General features: G+C 48.6%; 1 protein-coding gene across 3 annotated transcripts in view; it reads right to left on the bottom strand.

Moving 5' to 3' along the window:
* Positions 1 to 25,088, bottom strand: part of ano10b (anoctamin 10b) — a 50,834-nt gene that overhangs the window by 13,263 nt on the left and 12,483 nt on the right. For 2 of the 3 annotated variants that reach the window (XM_038806891.1, XM_038806894.1), the window contains 5 exons: positions 22,368 to 22,934; positions 17,965 to 18,020; positions 16,426 to 16,500; positions 15,018 to 15,191; positions 10,496 to 10,687 (listed from right to left, as the gene is read on the bottom strand). In XM_038806891.1, the coding sequence (XP_038662819.1) occupies positions 10,496 to 10,687; positions 15,018 to 15,191; positions 16,426 to 16,500; positions 17,965 to 18,020; positions 22,368 to 22,934 (1,064 nt within the window). The remainder of the gene's footprint in view (positions 1 to 10,495; positions 10,688 to 15,017; positions 15,192 to 16,425; positions 16,501 to 17,964; positions 18,021 to 22,367; positions 22,935 to 25,088) is intronic. The other variant, XM_038806893.1, reaches the window with a different exon arrangement.

Genomic DNA, 25,088 nt, shown 5'->3' with positions numbered 1-25,088 from the left:
CAAAGGGGTGTCAAGCCCAATATAAGCCCGTTGGGTGGAGTTAGAAAGGGGGACCCCGCTACAACAGAGCAGGACAAACTGCTGGAAAGGTAGGAAGGGAGTTTTGTTCTCAGCAACTACATCTACTGAAGATGATGAGTGAGTAATTCTCTGACCAGAACCGCAGCAAGGAACAGTGTGTGAGACATCGACGCTTCAGGAAGGGTGTCCTCATCGAAATCTGCCCCCAGCTGTAGTCACAGGTGCATCCTGCAGATCAGGGCAAGGACAGCATTGCCAGTGGCTGTGAGGATGACCATGGTGATCAACTTTGATGTGCCTGGCTGCTTCCAGGCTGGAGCTGGAGATATTTGCAACATCTCGCAGTTGCCACCTACTGTTTTGTGAGGAACGTCACTGAGACTCTCTATTCAATGAGGGAAAATACATTCCAATCCCTTGCCAGAATTACGATGGTGCTACTTGTGTATGAGTGATATTCATCTTTAATTCCATTGACTAATCAAACACATTGTTTAAAAAAGACTTATAAGAACCATTTCAAAAAGATTTACTGAAACTGCGCTTACCTCACATTTGTAATTCTATAAGGCTGCATTTCAAGCAGAGACAGAACAGGGCAACAGAAAGTGTTTTTCCCAATCTCATCAGGTTGGATAGTAAATCATTCAGAAGCTAATGGTTGGAAATAATAAACCATTAGCCAGAATTGGTTCAGACATCAGCTGAGTAAATACCTTCTGAACACATCATGGGAAGAGAGTCACGTGGCTGGAGTAACCGTGTTTGAAATCTCTTTTAATGCTGCACGCAAGTTGTGAATGAAGTAAGCTGTAAGAGCCTGCCTATGCAGCAGTTAGACTCTCCCTCTCCCCTTCTCGCCCAAGCTAAGCGCAATTCTCCCAAAACATTTTGAACTGTGGTCTCCAGCGGGAACCGCAATACAATTCCTGCCAGGTGGGTGGGCGTGATCCAGTTCGCATTCCACCCCCACACATAGAAATGTTCTTTGGATGGGGCATGTTCTGCACGACCACTGAGATGGGCAGGGCCTAAACATGCTGGCAAACCCATCTTCACAGAGACTGGAAGGGTGACCTGATCTCAAAGTAACAATAAAGGCCGTTCACCCCCCCCCCCCCCCCCCCCCCCCCCAAACATCTATCACCAGCATTGGGGCTTCATTGTGTCCCATCACTATCCTCACTGGCATCAATCCACTTTTACGCCCCTCCCCAAGGATCACTGGCATCAGGGCCGTCCAATGGGTTCCACTTTAGGGCCCCCCCCCCGCCCAGCACCAGTTCCCCACATGCCCCAGGTGAGTGACACCTCGCTATAGGGTTGCCAAATGCCTCCCTTCATGCCCTGCTCCCCTTCATATCACCCTTCAGATCTTCTTTGAAGCCCCATCCATTTCAGGCCCACCCCCTTTCAGGCCCTGCCCCTATGCTGTGCCAACTGGGAAGTGTCAACTGGGCAGCCAGGGGGCAGGGGGCGTGGGGGCCAGTGGGCACTGCCATGTTCCCATCCACCTGGGCGCTACAATGTCCTCAGAGCCCCCTGGCTTGGTGAACACATCTGGTCTCTGGTGGTGGATATCAACAATGATTCACGGCCTCATGCTGCGCCAGTGGGTGAGAGCATAGTGGGAGCCAGGAGAATCCCGCTTCAAACAGTCTCAGCATATTTAACTGATGATTACATCAGTGTAGTGGCTGGGGGCATCGCACACCGTTTGGCGCCTGACGCATGTCCCAGGCGGGAATCTCTGATCCTGAGGCTAAGTGTTGACGCCATCATAAATGCTGTCGCGTTTTATGATGGCATCAACAGGCCCCCAGGAGCAGTGATCCTGAGCCCTACAGGGGCCAGCATGGCAGTGGAGCGACTCACACAGCTCCAGCTGCCGATACCGGCATCAAATGGACGCCACAGGTCAGCACATTGCGCACTGCGACGGGCGCGAACCCGCGCATGCACGCTAGTTGTCTTCTCTTCGCCGGCCCCAATGCAACATGGCATAGAGCTACAGGGGCCCGGCACGGAGTAAAAGAGGCCCCCACCAGGAGAAGTCACCCCGCCGATCGGTAAGCCCCTATCGCGGGCCAGGCCACAGTGGAGACCCGGGGTCAGAGAATCCTGTCCCCCGTTTTGGGCCCCTCCCGTTATTCCGCCGACGTAATGGGAACAACACGGCAGAGAATACCACCCCGCCCCCCCCCCCCCTCCCCCCCCCCCCCCCCCCCCCCCCCGTTTCTGATACAGTTTTAAAATATAGCCTAGCGAAAGTCAATTTCCATTGAACCTCAGGTGTAAAAATCATCAACATCTGGAAAAGGCAGAGTACATTTAAAAAAATAAATTGTCTCCTGCAATTGCAGTTAGTTTTACATGGACTTCAGCCCTGGAATTTCAAGATTACAGTGGAGAACAATCTGCTGTAGCTATGGATACCGACAAAGTACTCATAAACAGTGAGTTTTTTTAACCTCTCAGCATTGAACTTTCATTTGACTAAGACAGCAATTTCCCACTGCACATATTGTAATTCTGCATGGGTTTGCATGTGTGAGTGTGTGCGAGAGTGTGCGATGCGTGTGTGGGTGGGTGTGTGTCTTTGGGCGTGTATAGGTGTATTTGTGTATGTGGTTGTGTGTATGTGTGTGTGGGTGTGTGCGGTTGAGTGCGGTGTGTGTGGTGGGGGGTGTATGTGTGTGTGTGGTGGGGGGTGTATGTGTGTGTGGGTTTGTGTATGTGTGTGTGTGTGGGTGGCTGTGTGTGTGTGTGGGTGGCTGTGTGTGTGTGTATGTGTGTGTGTGGATGACTGTGTGTGTGTGCGTGTGTATGTCTGTGGGTGTATGTGTGTGCAGGTTGTGTGGGTGTTGTGCGGTTGGGTATGTGGGTATGTGTTTATGTGTGTGTGTGGGTGTGTCTATGTGTGTGTGGGTGTGTGTGTGTGTGTGGGTGGCCGTGGTGTGGTGGTGAGTGTGGTGTGTGAGTGTGTCTGTGTGAAATGAAATGAAAATTGCTTATTGTCACGAGTAGGCTTCAATGAAGTTACTGTGAAAAGCCCCTAGTTGCCACTTTCCGGCGCCTGTCCGGGGAGGCTGCTACGGGAATCGAACCGTGCTGCTGGCCTGCTTGGTGTGCTTTAAATGCCAGCGATTTAGCCGAGTGTGTGGGTGTTTGTATGGATGTGTGTGTGGGTGGTTTTGTGTGTGTGTATGTGTGTGTGTGGGTGTGTGTGTGGGTGTGTGTATGTGTGTGGGTAGGTGTGTTCGGGTGTGTGGTGAGGGGTGTGGGTATGTTGGTGTGGGTGGGTGTGTATGTGTATGGGTGGTTGTGTGTGTGGGGGGGTGTTGGGGAGTGAGGATGTTTGTGTGGAAGGGTGTGGTTGGATGGGTGTGTGGGTGTGTGGGGGTGTGTTGTTGTGCGTGGGTGTGTTGGGTTGTGTTTGCGGAGGAGTGTGGAGGGGTGTGGGTGGATGGGTGTGTGTGTGGGGGGGGTGGGTGTGTTGGGGTGTGTGGATGTGTGTGTGTGGGTGTGTTGGGGTGTTTGGCTGTGTGTGTGGCGTGTGTTGGGGTGTGTGGGTGTGTGTAGGGGGTGTGTGTGGGTGGGTTGGGCTGTGTTTGTGTGTGTGTGGGTGTGGGTGGGTGTGTTGGGGTGTATGAATGTGTGTGTGGAGGGGTGTGGGTTGGGTGTGTGTGTGTGGAGGAGTGTGGGTGTGTGTGTGGGTGTGTGTGTGGGTGGGTGGGTGTGGGTGGGTGTGTTGGGGTGTGTGGATGTGCGTGTGTGGGTGTGTTGGGGTGTGTGGGTGTGGGTAGGTGGGTGTGCATGTGGGTGGGTGGGTGTGGGTGTGTGGGTGTGTTGGGGTGTGTGGGTCTGTTTGTGTGGGAGTGTGTGTGTGGGTGTGTGTGTGTGTGGGTGTTTGTGTGTGTGGGGTGTGCGTGGGTGTGTTTGTGTGGGTGGGTGGGTGTGGGTGTGTGTGGAGGGGTGTGGGTGGGTGTGTGTGTGGGTGTGTGGGTGTGGGTGGGAGGGTGTGGGTGTGTGTGTGTGGAGGGGTGTGGGTGGTTGTGTGTGTAATCCCACCTTCCTGCCATACCATAGACCATAGAATCATAGATCCTACACTGCTGTAGGAGGCCATTCAGCCCATCTTCACAAAATCTTCAAATGAGCACTCTGCCTATGTTCACTCCCCCCATATCCCCATAACCCATAACCTAACTTACACACTGAGGGGCAGTTTTGCACGGCCCATCCACCTAACCCGCACATCTTTGAACTGTGGGAGGAAACCGGAACACCCAGAGGAAACCCACGTAGACACGGGGGGAATGTACAAACTCCACACAGGCAGTCAACCAAGGCCGGAATTGGACCCAGTACCTGGTGCTGTGAGGCAGCAGTGCTAACCACTGTGCCACCCTGCTACCCTTTGGCCTCAAATGCTTCCTGTGGTGACGGATTCCACAGACTCACCACTCTCTGGGTGAAGAGATTTCTCCTCATCTCTGTCCTAAATGGTCTACCCCATATCCTCAGACTGTGTCCCCTGGTACTGGACACCCCCAGGATCAGGAACATCCTTCTTGCATCTACCCTGTCCAGTCCTGTTAGAATGTTAAAGGTTTCTGGGAGATCCTCCCCTAATTCTTCTGAACCTCAGCGAATACAATTTTAACCGACTTAATCTCTTCTCTTACGTTGGTCTCGCCATCCCAGGAATCAGCCTTGTAAACCTTCGCTGCATTCCTTCTATAGCAAGGACTTCCTCAGATAAGGAGACCAAAACTGCACACAATATTCCAGGTGTGGCCTCACCAAGGCCCTGTAGAATTGGCACCCATGTCAATGATCTGGCACGTCTTGCAGAGATTGCCATGGTAGGGTTGTGTGGTGTCGAGGTCGCTCTTCTGAAGGCTGGGTAGTTTGCTGCAAACAATAGTTTGTTTGAGGTTCCATGGGGTCTCCAGCTTCTACCCTAAACATATTAAAAAAGCCATCCCCTATGGACAAGCCCTCTGTATACACAGGATCTGCTCAGACGAGGAGCGTAACAGACATCTACAGACACTGAAAGATGCCCTCGTATGAACGTGATATGGTGCTCGACTTATCGATATACAGTTCCAATGCGCCACAGGAACAAAACGCACTGACCTCCTCAGAAGACAAACACGGGACACCACTGACAGAGTACCCTTCGTCGTCCAGTATTTCCCCGGAGCGGAGAAACTACGACATCTTCTTCGCAGCCTTCAACACGTCATTGATGAAGACGAAAATCTTGCATAGGTCATTCCCACACCCCCACTACTTGCCTTCAAACAACCGCGCAACGTCAAACAAATCATTGTTTGCAGCAAACTACCCAGCCTTCAGGACAGCGACCAAGGCAAGACACAACCCTGCCAGGGCAATCTCTGCAAGACGTGCCAGTTCATCGACATGGGTACCACCATTACACGTGAGAACACCACCCACCTGTTGCGCAGTACATACTCGTGCAACTCGGCCAATGTTGTCTACCTCATACGCTGCAGGAAAGGGCGTCCCGAATCGTGTTACATTGGCGAGACCATGCAGACTCTGTGACAACGGATGAACGGACATCACGTGACAATCGCCAGGCAGGAATGTTCCCTTCCAGTCGGGGAACACTTCAGCCGTCAAGGGTGTTCAGCCTCTGATCTCCAGGTAAGTGTTCTCCAAGGCGGCCTTCAGGACGCGCGGCAATTGCAGAATCGCTGAACAGAAACGTACATCCAAGTTCCGCACACATGAGTACAGCCTCAACCGGGACCTTGGATTCATGTCGCATTACATTCCCCCCCCCCCCCCCCCCCCCCCCCCCCACTCACCATTGGGCCTAGGCTTGCGAAATCCTACCAACTGTCCTGGCTTGAGACAATTCACATCTCTTTAACCTGGGGTTACCCCTCTCCCTGGATCTATAAAGACTTAATTACCTATAAATGCTCGCATTCAAAGCACAGTATTGCATCTTTGACTTTGTCTGTATATATGTTTCTACAACCTACCTCTTCATTCACTTGAGGAAGGAGCAGTGCTCCGAAAGCTAATGATTTGAAACAAACCTGTTGCACTTTAACCTGGTGTTGTAAGACTTTTTACTGTCCAATTATGTCACTGTTTTCTTAGTGCTCAGCTATAAAATCTTTGATAATGGATTCTAGAATTTTCCCCATTACTGACATCAGGCTTACTGGTCTATAATTCCCTGTTTTCTCTCTACATCCCTTTTTGTGGAGTTACATGAGCTACCTTTCAATCTGCAAGAACTGTTCCAGAGTCTATAGAATCCTGGAAGATAACCACCAATGCATCCACTATTTCTAGACCCACTTCCTTAAGTACCTGGGATGCATATTATCAAGCTCTCTGGATTTATCAGCCTTCAATCCCATCAATTTCCCCACCACCATTATTAATAATGATCTCAATCAGCCCCTCCCTCTCACTAAACCCTGCGTACCCCAACATTTCTGGTATATTATTTGTGTCTTCATTTGTGAAGACAGAACCAAGGTGTGTATTAAATTGCTGAGCCATTTCTTTATCCCCCATTATAAATTCCCCTACTTCTGACTGTAAGGGGCCTACATTTGTCTTCATCAATCTTTTTCTCTTCACATATAGAAACATTTACAGTAAGTTTTTCTGTTCCCTGCAAGCTTATTCTCATACTCTATTTTCTTAATCAAGCCCTTGGTCCTTTTTGCTGAATTCTAACTGCTCCCAATCCTCAGACCTATTGTTTTCCTTGGCCAATTTGTATGCTTCTTCCTTGGATCAAATACTATCTCTAATTTCCCTTGTAAGACATGGATTGACCACCTTTCCTCTTTTACTTTTGTGCCAGATAGCAATAAACAATTATTGCAATTCCCCAATGCGCTACTTGAATGTTTGACATTGCCTAGCCTCAATCATCCCTTTCAGTAATATTTCCCAATCCATCATAGCCAACTCCTGCCTCATATCATTGTAGTTTCCTTTATTAAGGTTCAGGACCCTAGTTTCAGAATCCACTACTTTGCACCCCACATTGATGAAAAATACAATCATATTATGGTCGCTCATCCACAAGGGGTCTCGCACAACTAGATTGCCAATGATTCCATTCTCATTACACAATACCCAGTATAGGATGGCCTGTTTTCTAGCTGGTTCCTCAATGTATTGGCCAAGAAAACCATCCTGTATACACTCCAGGAATTCTGCCTCTATAGTATTGTGACTAATTTAATTTCCATTTGATTCCTTTTTTTTTATAAACTCTGTTACGGTCAGACCTAAAGTGATAAGTTAGGGGAGTCATTTTTTACCCCTCTTCACATGGTCACAACAAAAGAGAGAAGCAGGCAAAGCAAACACGCAGCTTCATTAGGATTGCAGCTCAAATCTCAGAAATGTTGGGCCGGACTCTCCGCGCCCCGACGCCCTAATCGCATCCGGCGCCAGGGCGGAGAATTCCAGATTGAAGCCGTAATCGGGCCCAGTGCCATTTCGGCAATTCTCCAGGCACCGAAAATCGGTGCCACCGTGGAGTACGCCATGCCGCTGGGGGGCCATTGCCAGAGGCCCGCTCAGCAATCCTCCGCTCCCACGGCCGAGTTCCCAACGGCGTGGGACTAACCTGCTACTGCCGGTCGGGATGCTCGCTTGGCGGCTGCGGACTCAGTCCGCGGCCGCCCTGGTCGGGCCGATTGGAGACCGGGGGGGGGCCCTACAAGCGGCTGGGGCATTAACGTGCGGCAGTTGACGGTAGGGCGCATGGCCGATCGCGGGGTCTCATTCTTGGGTCTGGGTCCACGGTCCGAGTATGCCATGGAGCATGGTGCAGCCGCTGGAGGCCGCAGCTGTGCACATGCGCAGCCTCTGACCCGGAGGTGCGGGGGCCCGTATCTGCAGCAAAAGCTGAGAGATTCACTCTGGGTTCTTGCTAGCCCCCTGCAGGGCTAAGAATTTGTTTCACTTTCTTGCAGGAATTTCAGCAGTAAAACTCCACCGTTTTGATGCCGGCGTGGGAAATAGTCTCAATAATGGAGAATCCAGCCCGTATTTCAATTAAGGTATGAAACAATCTGCCCTCTTAGGTGAACCTAAAAGAACTTGAGGCACCATTATGATGAATATAGGAAATCTTTATATATATTGTTTCATGTGCCTATTGCAGTAATGTTATTAAAATAATTTAGGTTAAGTTTAAGTCTGTTAGGGACAGCACGGTGGCGCAGTGGTAAGCACTGCTGCCTCACGGGGCCGAAGTCCCAGGTTCGATCCCGGCTCTGGGTCACTGTCCGTGTGGAGTTTGCACATTCTCCCCGTGTTTGCGTGGGTTTCACCCCCACAACCCAAAGATGTGCAGGTTAAGTGGATTGGCCACGCTAAATTGCACCTTAATTGGAAAAAATGATTGGGCACTCTAAAATTTATATTCAAAAAAAGTGTTTGAGGGATTAACAGGTAGGCAGGCTGTGATATCACTCTCTTGGGTCGGGGGAGGTGGGGGGGGGACTGCTGGGTCTCTTTCAGCCCTGCCCTATGTCTGTTGTTTTTAGATAGCCAGAGACTGGACACAGATCCACAAGTGGAACCTGACCAGCCTGGTGGAGGAAGTAAGAAGAGACCTTCAAAGGTCGGGCTCACTCCCACTCTCCCTGGCGGGGAGAGTGCAGATGATCAAGATGAACGTACTGCCAAGGTTCCACTTCCTGTTCAGATCCATCCCGATCTTCATCCCCAAGGCCTTTTTCCAAAACGTGTACAGTCTAATCATGTCGTTTGTGTGAGGGGGACAAGAACCTGAGAATTCCCAAACCGACACTGCAAAGAGGGAAAGTCAGAGGGGGCCTGGCTCTACCAAACCTACTGGGCAGCAACGTCAGAAAAAGTGAGGGGTGGGTACAAGAACTCGACACAGATTTGGTACAAATGGAGGAGGCATCCTGTAAAGGAACAACCCTCCGTGCTCTGGCCACAGCAGCACTCCTATTCCCCTCAACAAGGTACACAACGAGGCCATGCTGAGAACGTGGACCCAGTTGAGACAGCACTTCGGGATAACCAAAATGTCCCTTATGGCCCCCATCTGCGGCAATCACAGATTCCTCCCCCCCCCCCCCAGCCATGCTAGGTACCACCTTCAAAAGATGGAGGCGGGACGGGGGCACACTGATGGTTGGGGACTTCCACGTAGAGCGCAGACTGGCGACACTGGACGAACTGACGAGAAAGTGGAAACTATCAAGAGGACAGGAAATGAGACACCTCCAAATAAAGCACTTCCTCCGCAAAGAGACAGTAGGATACTCTGGAACCCCAGACACCACACTACTAGAGAACCTGATAGGCACAAGCAGCGAGAAGGGGGGGGGCTATGTGGGAAAACATGCGGTAAGCTACTGGACAGAGCCCGAACACCACTGGACGGGACCAGACAACAATGGGAGGATGAACTGGGGACAGAGGTAGGATGGAGACTCTGGAGCGAAGCACTGAGCAGGGTGAGCTCCACCAACTCCTGGGCAAGGCTAATGCAGCTCAAAGTGGTGCACAGAGCGCACCTCACCAGACCCCGAATGAGCAGGTTCTTCCCGGAGGTGGAGGACAAATGTGAGCAGTGGCAAAGGGGCCCGGCCAACCACACCCACATGTTTTGGGTTTGCTCCAAGCTTGCTGGGTTCTGGACAGCCTTCTCCGAGGCAATGTCCAGGGTTATGGGGGTGAGGGTGAAAGCCAGAGCTACACATGGGGAAGGGGGCCAACGCCCTTGCTTTCGCTTCCCTGATCGAACGCCGGAGAATCCTGCTTGGCTGGCGATCAGCAGCAACACCCACAACTGCAGACTGGCTTGCTGACCTTTCGGCATCCGAGGGCCAGAGGAAGGCTTCCTAGATACCTGGGGCAGTTTGTCGGCCTGTTCCAAAACCTGTTTGAGGCCAGCAACGAGGAGTAAGCCAGGGAAAAAAAGATGAAGAACCAAAGGACTGCACAAAATGTACAAACAGTTATTCAAATGAAGGACAAAACAAACCTCTCTGTAAAATAAAGAAATTAGCGCAGGCAAGAAAAATGTAAGAAACAACTGTTTATAAGTATGAGAAAAGCCAATAAAAAGATTTTCAAAAAAAACACATTTCTCAATTTTTTAAAGAACTGTTAATTGAAAGCTGTTTCTTCCTTGGATGTTAATGGAGTTAATCCTGTGTTAATAATAAAGTTTGTTTTGATATAAAAGATCCAGGCCAATATTTATCCTTGAACCATCCACACTAAAAAAAAACGCAGATCATTATCTTATTGCGATTTGAAGGTTCTACTTCATGTAATTTCTTTGCACAAAATGGTAACCGTCTTTGTACTGACCCAATGAAGATACCTTCTGTCAGAAAAGAAATGGCTCCTCAATTAAAACCGTATCCATCGTTCCCATGGAGACAGTCTGGGCAATGTACTTTCTCACCTGCCACACTCCTATATTTGCTGCTGGAGAGATGAAAGGTTTTCTAAAGAGATGACAGAGCTTCAGGGCATCCATTCGTATTTCTGCGATGTTGTTCACGACGACCAGTACTGCTGTCAAAGGGTAAATGCAGGAGAAAAGGCTGACGTAACCAAACTGAACAAACAGCTCCATGTACTCATCAAACAGTCCCTAGACAGACAAAGAAAAGACGGTGATTGCAAGTGGATTTTCAGCCAACTTCTAGTACAAGTATTGTAGTAATAGTTTGCCGACTAGATCATTCAATGATATGATATTGGTGTGGTGAACTATCTCATTTGGGCTCTGATTATAGACATTGGACTATCTCAAGAAAGGGGAAAAAATGTGTACACAATCCATTGGGTTTAGAGTTCTCTGTTTTTCACTCAACAGTTAACGGCAGTTTCAGAGAATTCTGCAATTTAGACCTGGCTGTTTATTCCACCTCTCAAATTATTTTCTACAATATTGTAGAGTCCCTTGTTGGTGCTGAGTTACGTTTTAGTCAAATCATTAGCACAGTGATTTGCATGGTAGAGTCCAGCTGCCGCAATCATTCCCTTTAAGGCTGGTGAGATCATTGATCATTCTACTACTGGTGAGATGTTTCCCAGCCAGAGAAGGCATGGACCTGATTACCATTAATTTACGTGCATTTAAATATTCAGAAGTGGCTTAACGCAGTTGCTTGAGATGTCATCAGATGTTCCCGGCCACCAATGTGACGTGATGCCAGCGGGAATCATTGCTGGCGTCCAAAAACAGAAACCAGTCGTGATGACCATGCCGGTAGCTTGGAGGTGAGTATAGTCGTCGGTTGGTGAGGGACATGGTCAGGCAGTGCCTGGCACCGCCGGCCGGCACAGCCCCCAGTCACTACCTCTGGAACTGCCAATTTGGCACTGCCTGGGTGGCACTGCCAGGGTGAGAGTGGGGCCAGAGGGCAGAACCATGGGTGGATCTTGGAGGGTACCCTTTTGGACCTCACTATGTCGTGGTGCAGTGATGGTGGAAAGGGGTCACTGTGCCTGCATGGCGGGTGGGGGGTGGGGGCAACACCTAGAATGGAGTGGTTCCTCGCTGCCGGCGAGGATGGGTGGGGAGGAGAGAGTGACCCTGATGCCTATGTGATGGGGGAGGGGGGGGGTGGATGTCCCGACCATTGAGTGGTGAGGAGTAGGTTGACCCTCGGTATTGCAGGGTTGGGAGTGTTCCCCTTGTCTGCCGAGGGTCCAATGTTCGGGGAGGGGTGCCTTGAACTGCATTTTGAGATTGGGGTGCCCTTTAAAGATGGCGGCCCGATCTCTGTGTAGTCTGATTGGCCTGCTCTATGAGACCCCACCCCACCAGAGTGACAGCACCGAACACGCTCGTCAGCTTTGTTTTGACAAAGTGTCAGAAGATCTGGAGTGAAAACGTGGCTGCGTTTCCGGGAGAAACATGCTGGTTTTCCATCAGAACCTGACACTTGCCAATTTTTTTCGGAAAATTCCACTGAACTCTCATCAACAATAAGAAATTCCGTTTTCTTGGAAACTTTGAAACTTCTACCAAGCCCAATGATTGGTAAGCTCTCCTGGTAAAAGGGCGATTAGATCATGGCTGAAATTCTCCAGTCATTGCAATTTACCTTTACCATCGACGTGGGTTGAGGGCTCCTAGGGTTTCAGGAACATTAAACAGGGAGGTTTTCGGAATGCTGGAGCAGATGCTTGGATCTGGGATCACTAGGAGAGGGACATCTGCAGGTTTTGGGATGAGAGGTCCCAAGGTCTGCCAGCAAAGGGTAGCTCTGGAATCAGAAGGAATATGGTCTTAGGTTCTTTAAAATATTGAGAGAACATCCTGGAATGGAGACGCGCGATTGATGCTCTGAAAGGGAAAGTTCAGGGATCCAGCTCAGAGGGTGCACTGGGAAAAGAGTCTGGCAGTTTGGGAATTTTTGGGATACGGCACATTTGGGGAAGCAGGAACTAGCAGCTTGGAGGGGGACATGGTAGCCAGAAGAGTGGGCCCCATTGACAAGCGGCGGGATTATGGAATCCCAACGCCAGCGAACCTCACGCCACCGAGAAACCCTCCGTTGGCGGACGGGAAAATCCAGCCCCATGTGTTTCTTTAAATACTTAATAATACTGACTGACTCCATTTCAGTATCAGTATTGGAGAAGAAAGATTGGGCTTCATTGGAAAATGTTATTTTCAACTGCTCTAGCATGTAATAAAATTAAAACTCATCACTATCACATTTTTGGAGTTTTTACAATTAACGGGTAATCTTCACCTTGTGCAGCCATATAATACAGATGGTGGTGAATGACAGACTGTCAATTCTCCCACTTTTTATACCCATTGCTTTAAAATGAAGCACTGGCAGTGTGGGGCCCACTCTTCTGACTACCATCTACCCCTCCAAGCTGCTAGTTCCTGCTTCCCCAAACGTGCCGTATCCCAAAAATTCCCAAACTGCCAGTCTCTTTTCCCAGTGCACCCTCTGAGCTGGATCCCCAAACTTTCCCTTTCAGAGCACCAATCGCGCGTCTCGATCCCAGGATGTTCTCTCAATATTTTAAAGAACCTAAGACCATATTCCCTCTGATTCCAGAGCTACCCTTTGCTGGCAGACCTTGGGACCTCTCATCCCAAAACCTGCAGATATCCCTCTCCTAGTGATCCCAGATCCAAGCATCTGCTCCAGCATTCCTAAAACCCCCCTGTTTAATGTTCCTGAAACCCTAGGAGCCCTCAACCCACATCTCCAACCATCCCACCTTTCCCAAGACTGCCAGAAGAGAAGGCCTCCTTTCTAGTGCTCCCACATTCCAATGTGGCCAGCAATATCTCTGCTAATATCACACACAACATTTTATAAAACCCCCAATTCGCTATCAGAATCTCCATGAGAGTTTCACAAGTACCTCATTTGAAGTAAATGGAGGAAGACGAGGACAGAGATAAAAGTGAAAATCAAATACAACTTCCAGAACAGGATAGGGCCCAATGCTGTCAGGGTCCAATAATAATCTTTATTGACACAGGTAGGCTTACATTAACATTAAACTGAAGTTACTGTGAAAATCCCCATGACGCCACATTCCGCCGCCTGTTCGGGTACAGAAAGAGGGAGAAATCAGAATGTCCAATTCACCTCCCAGCACGTCTTTCGGGACTTGTGGGAGGAAACCGGAGCACCCGGAGGAAACCCACGCAGATACAGGAAGAACTTGGAGACTCCACACAGACAGTGACCCAAGCCGGGAATCAAACCTGGGGCCCTGGAGCTGTGAGGCAACAGTGCTACCCACTGTGCTACCATCCTGTCCATGAAGCAATGTTGCCCTCATGTGGAGAAAGTTAGCAGCTAAAGTAAAATGACATCCATATAGAACCAAAAACTAGTAAGGGAAATAAATATGTGAGCAGATGAGAGCATATAGGCGGAACTTTCCCAGAAATCGGCAACGGCCAATAGCGGACAGGAAAAGTGGTGTTGAAGTCACTGACCGAAAAGGCGACTTTCTCCGCCATACAGTCCCACACACAGAAAAAGAAACAGCAAGGGGGAGAGGATCCCACAATGTATTGTTGGCGGGGTGGCCTCTGATTTGCCGGCACTGTGCCAGCAACTTACTCCCTCAAGGATCGGGGCACCGATTTAAAAGTTACTCCAGCACTAAGGAGTTCAGCCTGGAACCTCCCTTCCAACAACACGCCCAGGCACTACGCCACAGCGGGTGCATGCTTTGGGAAACCAGTCGGGTTTTACACCCTCACACACCGGTGTGGATGGATTTTCTGACGGTGGGGGGAGGGAATGAATCCGGTGTAGAGGCCTGATAATTATATGCTAATTAATTGAAATCATGTTCCCGACGTCTAACATCAGGACACCCGCCCTGCCACTGAGAGGGGGAGGGAATAATCACGCCAAGCATTTCTGCCAATGTGAAACATGATGTGGGGTTTTTGTGACATTTTCCAGTCCTGTAGTTGAAGCCAACATCGCGGTTGAGAGTGGAAAATCCCAGGCCAACTATTTAACTACTTTGGCTGGAATGTCATTAAAGTAGGGACCACACAGAATGAAAGCCAGTGATGTCCCAATGTGGCCAATTCACAGCCCACCAAGTAGCATAGTTTGAATGTAACATCTTTCCTTAATTATACTATTTTAAAACATTTCCCAAATATAATACAACAGAATACAATGAAGCATCATGAGTATGTTTTGTGTTTCATTCACAACTTTCTTATCGGTTAGTTGCCTAACTAGTTATAAAAGATTTAGATCTCTTAAATCTTCCTCCCAACACTTTTTATACCACAAATGAATCCCAATCATGGCGGAGGGGGGGAGACTGAATTCAGTAGCAGTTCAAAATGTAAACATATCGCATATATTCTTCAAGAAGTATTTATCCTGAGAGAGGACCGTTCTGAATATTGGAGTAGAGCAAGGCCACCATTGTTGGACAATAATGATTATGACACCACTTACAGGAAATGTCGGCATCTGTCCCTGTGATTTTATTTTGTCGATTTCTGGTGCATTTTCCATTGTGGTTTTCTTCAGAACTGTCCCTTTTCCGATCAACATCTTGTGGAGATATGGCACTAGTGACTCTATGAGCTGATTGATGATCTGAGTCAGAACAAGCAGTGATGCAAGTTCCTAGGGTGTAAGGAACAAGGGTTAGGCCTAAAAATTGAAAGTGCCTCCTAAAAGTTAGAAATCCAAAGAGTACTGAAGATCAGTGATTATAGCCAATGAACATTTGTAAGATCGTTCTTGATACATTATTTTACTGAGGACTGTAGTTTGTTCAATGAATAGTGTTAAGCCAGTGGACTATCAGTAAGTCACAGAAGCCTTTTGAGCATTCATTTTCCAAATGAGCAGTAGCTGACAGTGGTGGGGGAGTGTAGGAACTCTGTAAGATCTAACTCAGGGAGGAGTGGGATATGACAGCCTAACTTAGAGTTTGTACAATGATTTCAAGCTGAACTCCTCTCCTCCACATGAGAGGTACACGGGTCTGTTGAAAGTGTGCCTGGCACAAATGGCAACAGGTGTCTTTTCAATGTTCTCATCCTCCATTTCTTTCCTGTCTTAAATTTTATTTATTTTATTTTTATGGACTCTGTCTTGACAGGCCACATCAATTTGAATACATGATGTCATGATATGCAAACATGCAGCTAATGAACACTTAGAGTAGGACATGACCAATGAGCAGTCAGGGCACTCAGGGGTGGTATCTCACTATAAAAGGGATGAGGCTCACACCCCGCCTCTTTCCACAGACCAACATCTACAGAGTGAGATAGGATGTATCCTCAGCATCACACCCCAGCACGTGGCTTAGAGCAAGGCTGGTTCAGTTAGACTGAGTTACAATTAGATTAGCAGAGAGTCGAACTCATTTGAGAACTGTGCTAATAGTTCAATAAACACATTGAACTCATTTCAAAGTCTGGAGCACCTTTGACTTAAAACTGCACCAAGTGGCAGCCTGTGTTATGCCAAACTACATAACACAACACATGAGTTACAAGAAATACGAAATTGGTCATGGATTTCCACTTGGCATTCAGAAATGATTCCAGTAATTTCATGTTGGCAGTGGTAAATCCATCGTCATTATCTGCTGCTCTAAGTAAACTTACTCCTGTTTGTTCTTAGTTTCAATAAGTCACTGGGCTTCAATTTACATGATTTTTTTCATAAAAGAATCTCTCAGCCTGACCAAAAAATATATGTCTCAAGTATACATCGATGGCATCATCAAAGTACCCCAAGTAGATCACAACTGGCCACTGCTACTAGACAATAACCTTGCAGTATATGTGGTTAGAATTAAGTGCGAGGGTGCTCTGTACCCAGACACAGCTTTCAAAATGCTTACCTTTCTGAGAAGCTCCAGATCCTGGAGGTAGAAGGAGATATAAAACAGAGCAGCAAAACAATTGACAAAACGAAACTGTAAATGAAAAGTGAAATTAACAATTGTCTATAGATTTAAAATATTGTACTCCATCTGTATAATTATTAAGGCAGTCTCCTCATGTGAAATCTTTTGGAAACTGCCATTTAGAATTAATCTGCGAACATAATCCTATCTGATTCTTTAATCAGGAACTCAGTACGGAATAAAACACATGTCAGCATGCGGGTGAAATTACTCCCAAAGTGTCTGCGAGAGGGTGAAATTACTCCCAAAGTGTCAGCGAGAGGGTGAAATTACTCCCAAAGTGGCTGCGAGAGGGTGAAATTACTCCTAAAGTGCGAGAGGGTGAAATTACTCCCAAAGTGTCTGCGAGAGGGTGAAATTACTCCCAAAGTGCGAGAGGGTGAAATTACTCCCAAAGTGTCTGCGAGGGGGTGAAATTACTCCCAAAGTGCGAGAGGGTGAAATTACTCCCAAAGTGTCTGCGAGTGGGTGAAATTACTCCCAAAGTGGCTGCGAGAGGGTGAAATTACTCCTAAAGTGCGAGAGGGTGAAATTACTCCCAAAGTGTCTGCGAGAGGGTGAAATTACTCCCAAAGTGCGAGAGGGTGTAATTACTCCCAAAGTGTCTGCGAGGGGGTGAAATTACTCCCAAAGTGCGAGAGGGTGAAATTACTCCCAAAGTGTCTGCGAGGGGGTGAAATTACTCCCAAAGTGGCTGCGAGAGGGTGAAATTACTCCTAAAATGTCAGGGAGAGGGTGAAATTACTCCTAAAGTGGCAGCGAGGGGGTGAAATTATTCCCAAAGTGTCTGCGAGAGGGTGAAATTACTCCCAAAATGTCAGGGAGAGGGTGAAATTACTCCCAAAGTGTCACTAAGGGATGAAATAACTCCGAAATTACTCCCAAAGTGTTAATGACGGTGTTAATGCTGTGGTGAACCACAAACCTATTTTATAAAGGGGCTTGAAACATGGTCCCTGATTTGCATATGCACAGGTCCAAAGTCCAGTTTGAGGTCGGTGCCCTGGACAAGCACAGGGCTCCGTAAACAATGTGGAGTTCGGTGCAGTTCCAGGAGTAAGTCTGCATTGGACACTGGGGGAGGCCCATTGTGAAGATTGCACAACTGAATTCCCCGCCACGGCATTTACTGCATTCACTCAGGCACATTACATTGGGGTTATGTCACATTACACCATGGGTGCAGTCAAAGCCACGATTTCCTGGCAGGAGTAGTGGAAGTGGTCTGACGGGAAGGTGCTGTTAAAGGCAGGGACTTGCTCTAGTGTGCAAGTTGAAGGAGACATTCCGTTGCCTCCCAACACTACTGCACACCGCCCCCCCCCCCCCCCCCCCCCCCCTCCGAGTGCACAATCACAGGGCATCAGCTTTCCTGTCTCCTTTGTCAGGATGCTACATGTTAATTAAAAACTGAGAGTAATCATTTCAAAATGATGGCAGGTTTGAAAGTGCCACGGGCACGAGTGTACTTACCACCATCACTTTTATTGTCAAATGGTTTTGGAAAGAGGTTTCTAATCGATGATTTTCTGTAATAAAGTTGCAACACACTTTAGAAATCACTGCAGCTGCATCTACCATCTTATGTTGCCTTATTAACAATTCCCCATACTGCCACTTTCATTGCCCAACCCCACCCCCACGGCACCTCAACTCTATCCTCACTGTTACCCTTAATCTACACCAAGAGGTGAAACTGTGCTATAGCTATTTTTATAAAATATTTTGCCTTAAATATTCTCATTTATGGAGCATCTCGAATGCAGAAAAATATCTTGAGGCACTTCATGGAAGTGTAACTATACACACTCACAGTCCGCGTGGAGTTTGCATTCTCCCCGTGTTTGCGTGGGTTTCACCAGGGTAGGTGGATTGAACACGCTAAATTGCCCCTTAATTGGAAAAAATGAATTGGGTACTCTAAATTTAAAAAAAGAAAAAAAAACTATACATACTCACCCTTTCCCCCAGTACGAATATCTTTGTCACATTGGTTAATGCTGACAATCTAAGGATTATTTGAATGTAATGATTGCTGCAACCAAGTTTTTGTCAAGTTTTCCACCGGAGAAAACAATGTGCCAAGTAGTCAAACTTCACATTCAAATAGGGATCTCCTAACTTTTGTCGCAGTATAAGAGAAAGAAAGATTAGCATTTACATTGTGCCTTAAGCACTTTACAGCCAAATGAAGCACATTTTAAAGCGTAGCCACTATTTTCAATTAGAAAATGTAGCAGCCAATATGCACACAACATATGCTGGGAGGCAGATCATCTGTTCTACTGATGTTTGTTGAGGGATTAATATTGGGCAGGCCACAGAGAACACCCTGTTCTTCTTCAGAGATCAGGGACAGTCACGTGGCTTTGTCAGAGGGAGGTTATGCCTAACAAATGTGATTGCCGTTTTTTGAGGTGTTTAGATGAGGGTAGTGTAGTTGACGTAGTTTATATGGATTCAGCAAAGCCGTTGACAAGGTCCCACATGGGAGATTTATAAAGAAGGCAAATGCACATGGGATACAGGGGGCGGGATTCTCCGACCCCCCCCACTGGTTCGGAGAATCGCCGGGGGTCGGCGTGAATCCCGCCCCCGCCGTCCTCCGAATTCTCCGACTACCCAAAAATCGCCTCGGCGTGAATCGAGCCGCCCACCTCGGAGAATGGCGGGGATCAGCGCGATGCAATGGGCCCCAGGGCCACCCGAATTCTCCGGGCCGCGATGGGCCAAAGTCCCGCCCATTTAACGAGGGTCCCACTGGTGTAAATCAAGTTTGGTCCCTACCGACGGGACCCAGCTCCGTGTGCAGCCTCCAGGGTCCTCGGAGGGGGGGGGGGGGGGGGGGGGGGGGGGGGGCGCGGGACTATCTGGCCCTGAGGGGGTGCCCCACGGTGGCCTGGCCTGCTATCGGGGCCCACCGATCCCCGGGAGGGCCTGTGCCGTGAGGGCACTCTATTCCTCCACGTCAGCCTTGTACCGATCCGCGATGGCCGACGCGGAGATGAACCCCCCTGCGCATGCGCGGGGATGACGCCAGCAGATGCTGGCGCTCCCGCGCATGTGCCAACTGGCACCGGCCGGCGGAGGCCCTTCGGCGCCAGTTGCCAAGCCCCTTCCCGCAGGCCGGCGCGGCGCAAACCTTTGGGGCGGCTCGACACCGGAGTGGTTCCTGCCAGGGTTTGCACCATTTTTTCCCGCCCTGACGATTTGCGCATAATCCCACCAAGGGTAACTTGAAAAGATGGATTCAAAATTGGCTTAGTTGTAGGGTTGTAGGAGTCAGAGGGTGATGACAGTGGCTGCCACAGGGACCTGTGCTGGGTCCCCTATAATTCATCATTTATATAAACAACACAGATGACTATATGGGGACGTAGGATCAGTAAGTTTGCAGATGGCGCAAAGGTAGGCCGGGTGGTTAACAGTGAGGCTGAGTGTCTTGGGTTACAGGAACATACAGATGGGATGGCAAAAAGGCCAGATAAGTGGTAGATGGAATTTAACCCTGAAAAGTGTGAGGTGATACACTTTGGAAGGAGTAATTTGACAAGGAAGCATTCAATGAATGGCTGACACTGGGAAATTCCAAGGAACAAAGGGACCTTGGCGGGTTTGTCCATAGATCTCTGAAGGCAGGAGGACAGGTTAGTAAGGTGGTGAAAATGGCATATGGGGCACTTCTCTTTATCAATGGAGGCACAGATTACAAAGCAGGGAGGTTATATTGGAATTGTATAGAACTTTGCTGAAGCCACAGCTGAAGTACTGTATGCAATTCTGGTCGCCACATTATCAGAAGGATGTGATTGCAATGGAGGGGGTGCAGAGGCGATTCACCAGGATATTGCCTAGGATGTAACATTTAAGTTATGAAGAGAGGTTGGATAAGCTTGGGTTGTTTTCCCTGGAGCAGAGAAGACTGAGGGGCAATCTGATCGAGGTGTACAAGATTATGAGGGGCATGGACATAGTGGATAGGGAGCAGTTACGAGGGGACACAAGTTCAAGGTGTGGGGCAGGAGGTTTAGCGGGGATTTGAGGAAGAGCTTTTTTCTCCAGAGGGTAGTGATGGTCTAGAATGCACTGCCTGGGAGGGTGTTAGAGGCGGGTTGCCTCACATCCTTTAAAAAATACCTGGCTGAGCACTTGGCACGTCATAAGATCCAAGGCCATGGACCATGTGCTGGTAGATGGGATTAGGTAGAATGTTTCTTTCACGTGTGGGGACAGATTCAATGGGCTGAAGGGATCTTCTGCATTGTATTTTTCTGTGATTCTGATCCTGATTCAAAATAATGGCATGAATCTTTTCTATCCACCTGAAGGGCTAAGGTTTAACATCACAGATGGCATCTCAGATAATGCGGCTCTCCCTCAGTACTGCACTGAAGTTCAAGACTCAAGTGGCACTTGAACCTACAAATTGCAGACTCAAAAGAGACGCAGAGTGCCACCGCACAGCTGGCACCTACATATCTGGCTAGCACAGCCCCTTTAAGAGGTGTCCATGTAACTGGATTGGGGCCTATCATGTGAGAGTGCATAAACACTGACCAATGAGGCGAAAGTGTGGGGCCTGGCGAGTGGGGGTCTGGTCAGAGAGAACCCGGGAGCCCGAGTGTTAGCATCTGGGACTGAGTGCCTGTACATATGTTACCCTTGTTTGTTGCCAATAAACACCATGGGCGGGATTCTGCGGGAATCAGCAGGGTGGGCAACTCTGGTGCCAAGGAGTGGCGTAAACCACTCCGGCGTCGGGCCGCCCCAAAGGTGCGAAATGGCTTGGCGCCATGCCAACCGGCGACGAAGGGCCTCCGCTGGCCGGTGCGCGGGAGCGCCAGCGTATGCTGGTGTCATCCCAGCTCATGCGCAAGGGAGGGGTCATCTCCGTGTCAACCATGGCGGAGGACCACAGCGGCCGACGTGGAAGAATAGATGGGCCCCGACCACAGGTCAGGCCACCTTGGGGGCACCTCCCGAGGCCAGATGCCCCTGCGCCCTCCCAAGGACCCCGGAGGCCGCCCGCGCAGCCAGGTCCCGCCGGCAAATACCTGGTGTAACATGCGCCGGCGGGACTGGCCGAAAACGGGCGGCCACTCGGCCCATCGCGACCCAGAGAATCAGAAGGGGGGCCGCTGCCAGCGGCTGCCGACCGGCGCGGCGTGATTCCCGCCCCGCACCAAATCCCCGGCGCCAGAGAATTCGGCAGCCAGCAGGAGCGGGATTCACGCCCCCCCCCCGGCGATTCTCCGACCCGGCAGGGGGTCGGAGAATCCCGCACAATGAATCCTTACAACCATCTACCTAGTGTTGCCTTGAGCCACCACAATAACATAGTTATTGGAGCACCTTTTTCTGTGATTCTCTAACCGGAGGGATTTGACTTGGAATAATGATGCTAAAACTTAGAAGAAAATCTATAACTTCGTTAAGATGATTTAGGGAGACAGAATTGGCAAGCACTTTGCATCACCGGGGGCTGATTTGACATGTAAAATCCTGCCTGCTGTATTACATGATTTGCTTCCTTCAGTTGCCCCATCCAATTTTCTCCATCTTCAATGTGGTTATAGCTATTAGACAGTGCAAATAATAAGTTTCTTTAATGCCCCTAGGATTATTTTTCTCCTGGATTGCTCTCAGCAGGGACCAGGAGATTGATCTTTAATCCCTAGAGATTCCAGCCCAATTTTGAAAGATTGACAAACTTTGTGTCATCAGTGAGGAACCGAGCCAATACGACACACGTAACCATGAAGTCACCATCAGCATCCAAATGTTCCCTGGAAATGGCGGGACTCTGGGCGATTTTGCTACAGGCCGTGTACACCTGGATAATTCTTGGCTGTTGACTGTTCACAACATGTACTTACCCCATTCAGTGAGCACTTTAGCAACCGTTTTGTATAGGACATTCATGCTGGTAACGTAGAGAATGTGAAGAACACTTGGTAAATATAATGCACAGGCCCAGCAGTCATCGTTTTCACTGTGATATGCCTTGATCCATGCTTCAGCTCTGAAGAAAACAAACACCCCAGAGAGAGAGAAGCCCAGGAACAAACATAGTATTGGCACAGAAACAAGCCAGATCTTCACCTTGCGTTTCCATGCAGGATAATAGGGCTGGTAGCGATGGGTGATAGGATTTGTTCCCATAGGGCCTTTGTAATCCCCCCGGGGCTCCTCAAATTGGCTGTTCATCTGCATGGTTCCCCAAGAGTAGGACAGAACAAAACTGTGGCGCTTCCATAACTCCATGACCACAGTTGACCAGATCATGTTGAGTAAAGAAAAGAGGATACATTTGTCTATCATGTCCATTGATAGGGCGACCACTATGGTACCAAAGGTTGCCATCGGCATCAGAGAACAGGTGAAGTATTCCAAAAAACTGAAGTACATGGCAACAGAACCACCAAAATATCTATAAATTGAATCTGTAAAATAAAACACACAAAAATAAAATCATAAAGCTGCTCCTCTCTGCCATATGAATACAATATTGGTCTGCTAGCTACATAGATCCTGAGAAGCTGCCTTGCTATTCGGAAAGTGAGGCAATTTTCTTCATCTACCTTTTGGCAGCCCCTGCTCCCCTCTACTTATGTTTTGCTTTGGCTCCCTGACTGCCTGCGAGTAGGCCTGGGGCCTTGCTATGACATTAGGCCAAGAACCTAACTTAGTGAATGGGGAGGCATTGTTGAAAAACATAGTAAATTATATTGAAGCCTTTTTTTAAATTCATTTACGGGTTGGGTGTGTCGCTGGTTAGGCCCTTATTTATTGCCCATCCCTAGTTGCCCTTCAGAAAATGGTGGTGAGTTGCCTTCTTGAGCCGCTGCAGTCCTTGAGGTATAGGTATACCTATCGTGCTATTAGGGAGGGAGTTCCAGGATGTTGGAATGGCAATATATTTCCAAGTCAGGATGGTGAGTGACCTGGAGGGGAACCTCCAGGTGGTGTGGTTCCCAGGTATCTGCTGCTCTTGTCCTTCTAGTTGGTAGTGGTGTGGGTTTAGAAGGTACTATCCAAGGAACCTTGTTGAGTTAATGCAGTGCATCTTGTAGATGGTACACACGGCTGCCACTGTTCGTCAGTGGTGGAGGGTTTGAATGTTTGTGGAAGGAGGAGCAATCAAACGGGCTGCTTTGTCCTGGACAGTGTTGAGCTTCTTGAGTGGTGTTGGAGCTGCACTCATCCAGGCAAGTGGAGAGTATTCCATTACACTCCTCACTTGTGCATTGTAGATGTTGGACAGGCTTTGGAGGATCAGGAGGTGAGTTACTTGCCGTAGGATTCCTAGCCTTTAACCTGCCCTAATAGCCACAGTATTAATATGGCTAATCCAGTTCAGTCTCTGATCAATGGTAACCCACAGGTTGTTGATTGTGGGGGATTCAATGATGGTAATTCCATTAAATGTCAAGGGGTGATGGTTAGATCCTCTCTTGTAGGAGATAGTCATTGCCTGACACCTTTGTGGTATGAATACAACTTGCCTGGATATTGTCAAGGTTTTGCTGCATTTGGACATGGGCTGCTTCATTATCTGATGAGTTGTGAATTATGCTGAACATTGTGCAGTCATCCGCAAACATCCACACTTCTGACCTTATGATGGAAGGGAGGTCATTGATGAAGCAGCAGAAGGTGGTTGGGCGTAGGACACTACCCTGAGGAATTCCTACAGTATGTCCTCGAGCTGAAATGATTGACCTCCAATCACCACAGTCATCTTCTTTTGTGCCAGATATAACTTCAACCAGCGGAGAGTTTTCGACCTGATTCTTATTGTCTCCAGTTTAGCTAGGGCTCCTTGATGCCATACTTGATCAAAAGCTACCTTGACATCAAGGGCAGTCATTCTCACCTCACCTCCGGAATTCAGAGTTTTGTCCATGTTTGAACCAAGGCTGTAATGAGGTCAGGGGCTGAGTGACCCTGGCGGAACCCAAACTGAGCATCAGTGAGCAGGTTATTGCTGAGTAAGCACTGCTTGATGACACTTTGATGACTCCTTCCATCACTTTGCTGATGGTGGAGAGTAGACTGATCGGGCAGTAATTGGCTGGGTTGGATTTGTCATGTTTCTTGTGTACAGGACATAACTGGGCAATTTTCCACATTGCCGGGTAAATGCCAGTGTTGTAGCTGTACTGGAACACCTTGGCTAGGGGTGCAATGCGATCGCTGAATTGCACCCATAGTCACTGTTGTAATGTCCGAAAGGCAGCTTACTTTCCACACAGCAAATTCCCACACACAGCAATGTGATAATAGTCAGATAATCTGCATTTGTAATGTTAATTGAGGGGTAAATATTGACCAGGACTGTGGAGAACTCCCCTGCTCTTGTTCAAAATAGTGCCGTGGAATCTTCCCCCTGAAGGCCTTGGAGTAACAGATTATCCAAAAGATGGCCTATCCAACCGTGCAGCAATGGAGTGGCCATCTTGATTTTTGTGCTCGATCCCTGGAATGGGTCTTGAACCCAGAATGTTTTGACTGCTAGGTGAGAGACTATCAGTTGAGTCACACCCAATATGATATATTAAACTCTCATCACAATGAAGAGCCAATATCCCCCCATA

This window comes from Scyliorhinus canicula, chromosome 9, assembly GCF_902713615.1.
Source record: "Scyliorhinus canicula chromosome 9, sScyCan1.1, whole genome shotgun sequence".
Taxonomy (NCBI): domain Eukaryota; kingdom Metazoa; phylum Chordata; class Chondrichthyes; order Carcharhiniformes; family Scyliorhinidae; genus Scyliorhinus; species Scyliorhinus canicula.
Note: the sequence above shows the minus strand (reverse complement) of the source record. Positions and strands in the feature narration are given on the sequence as shown.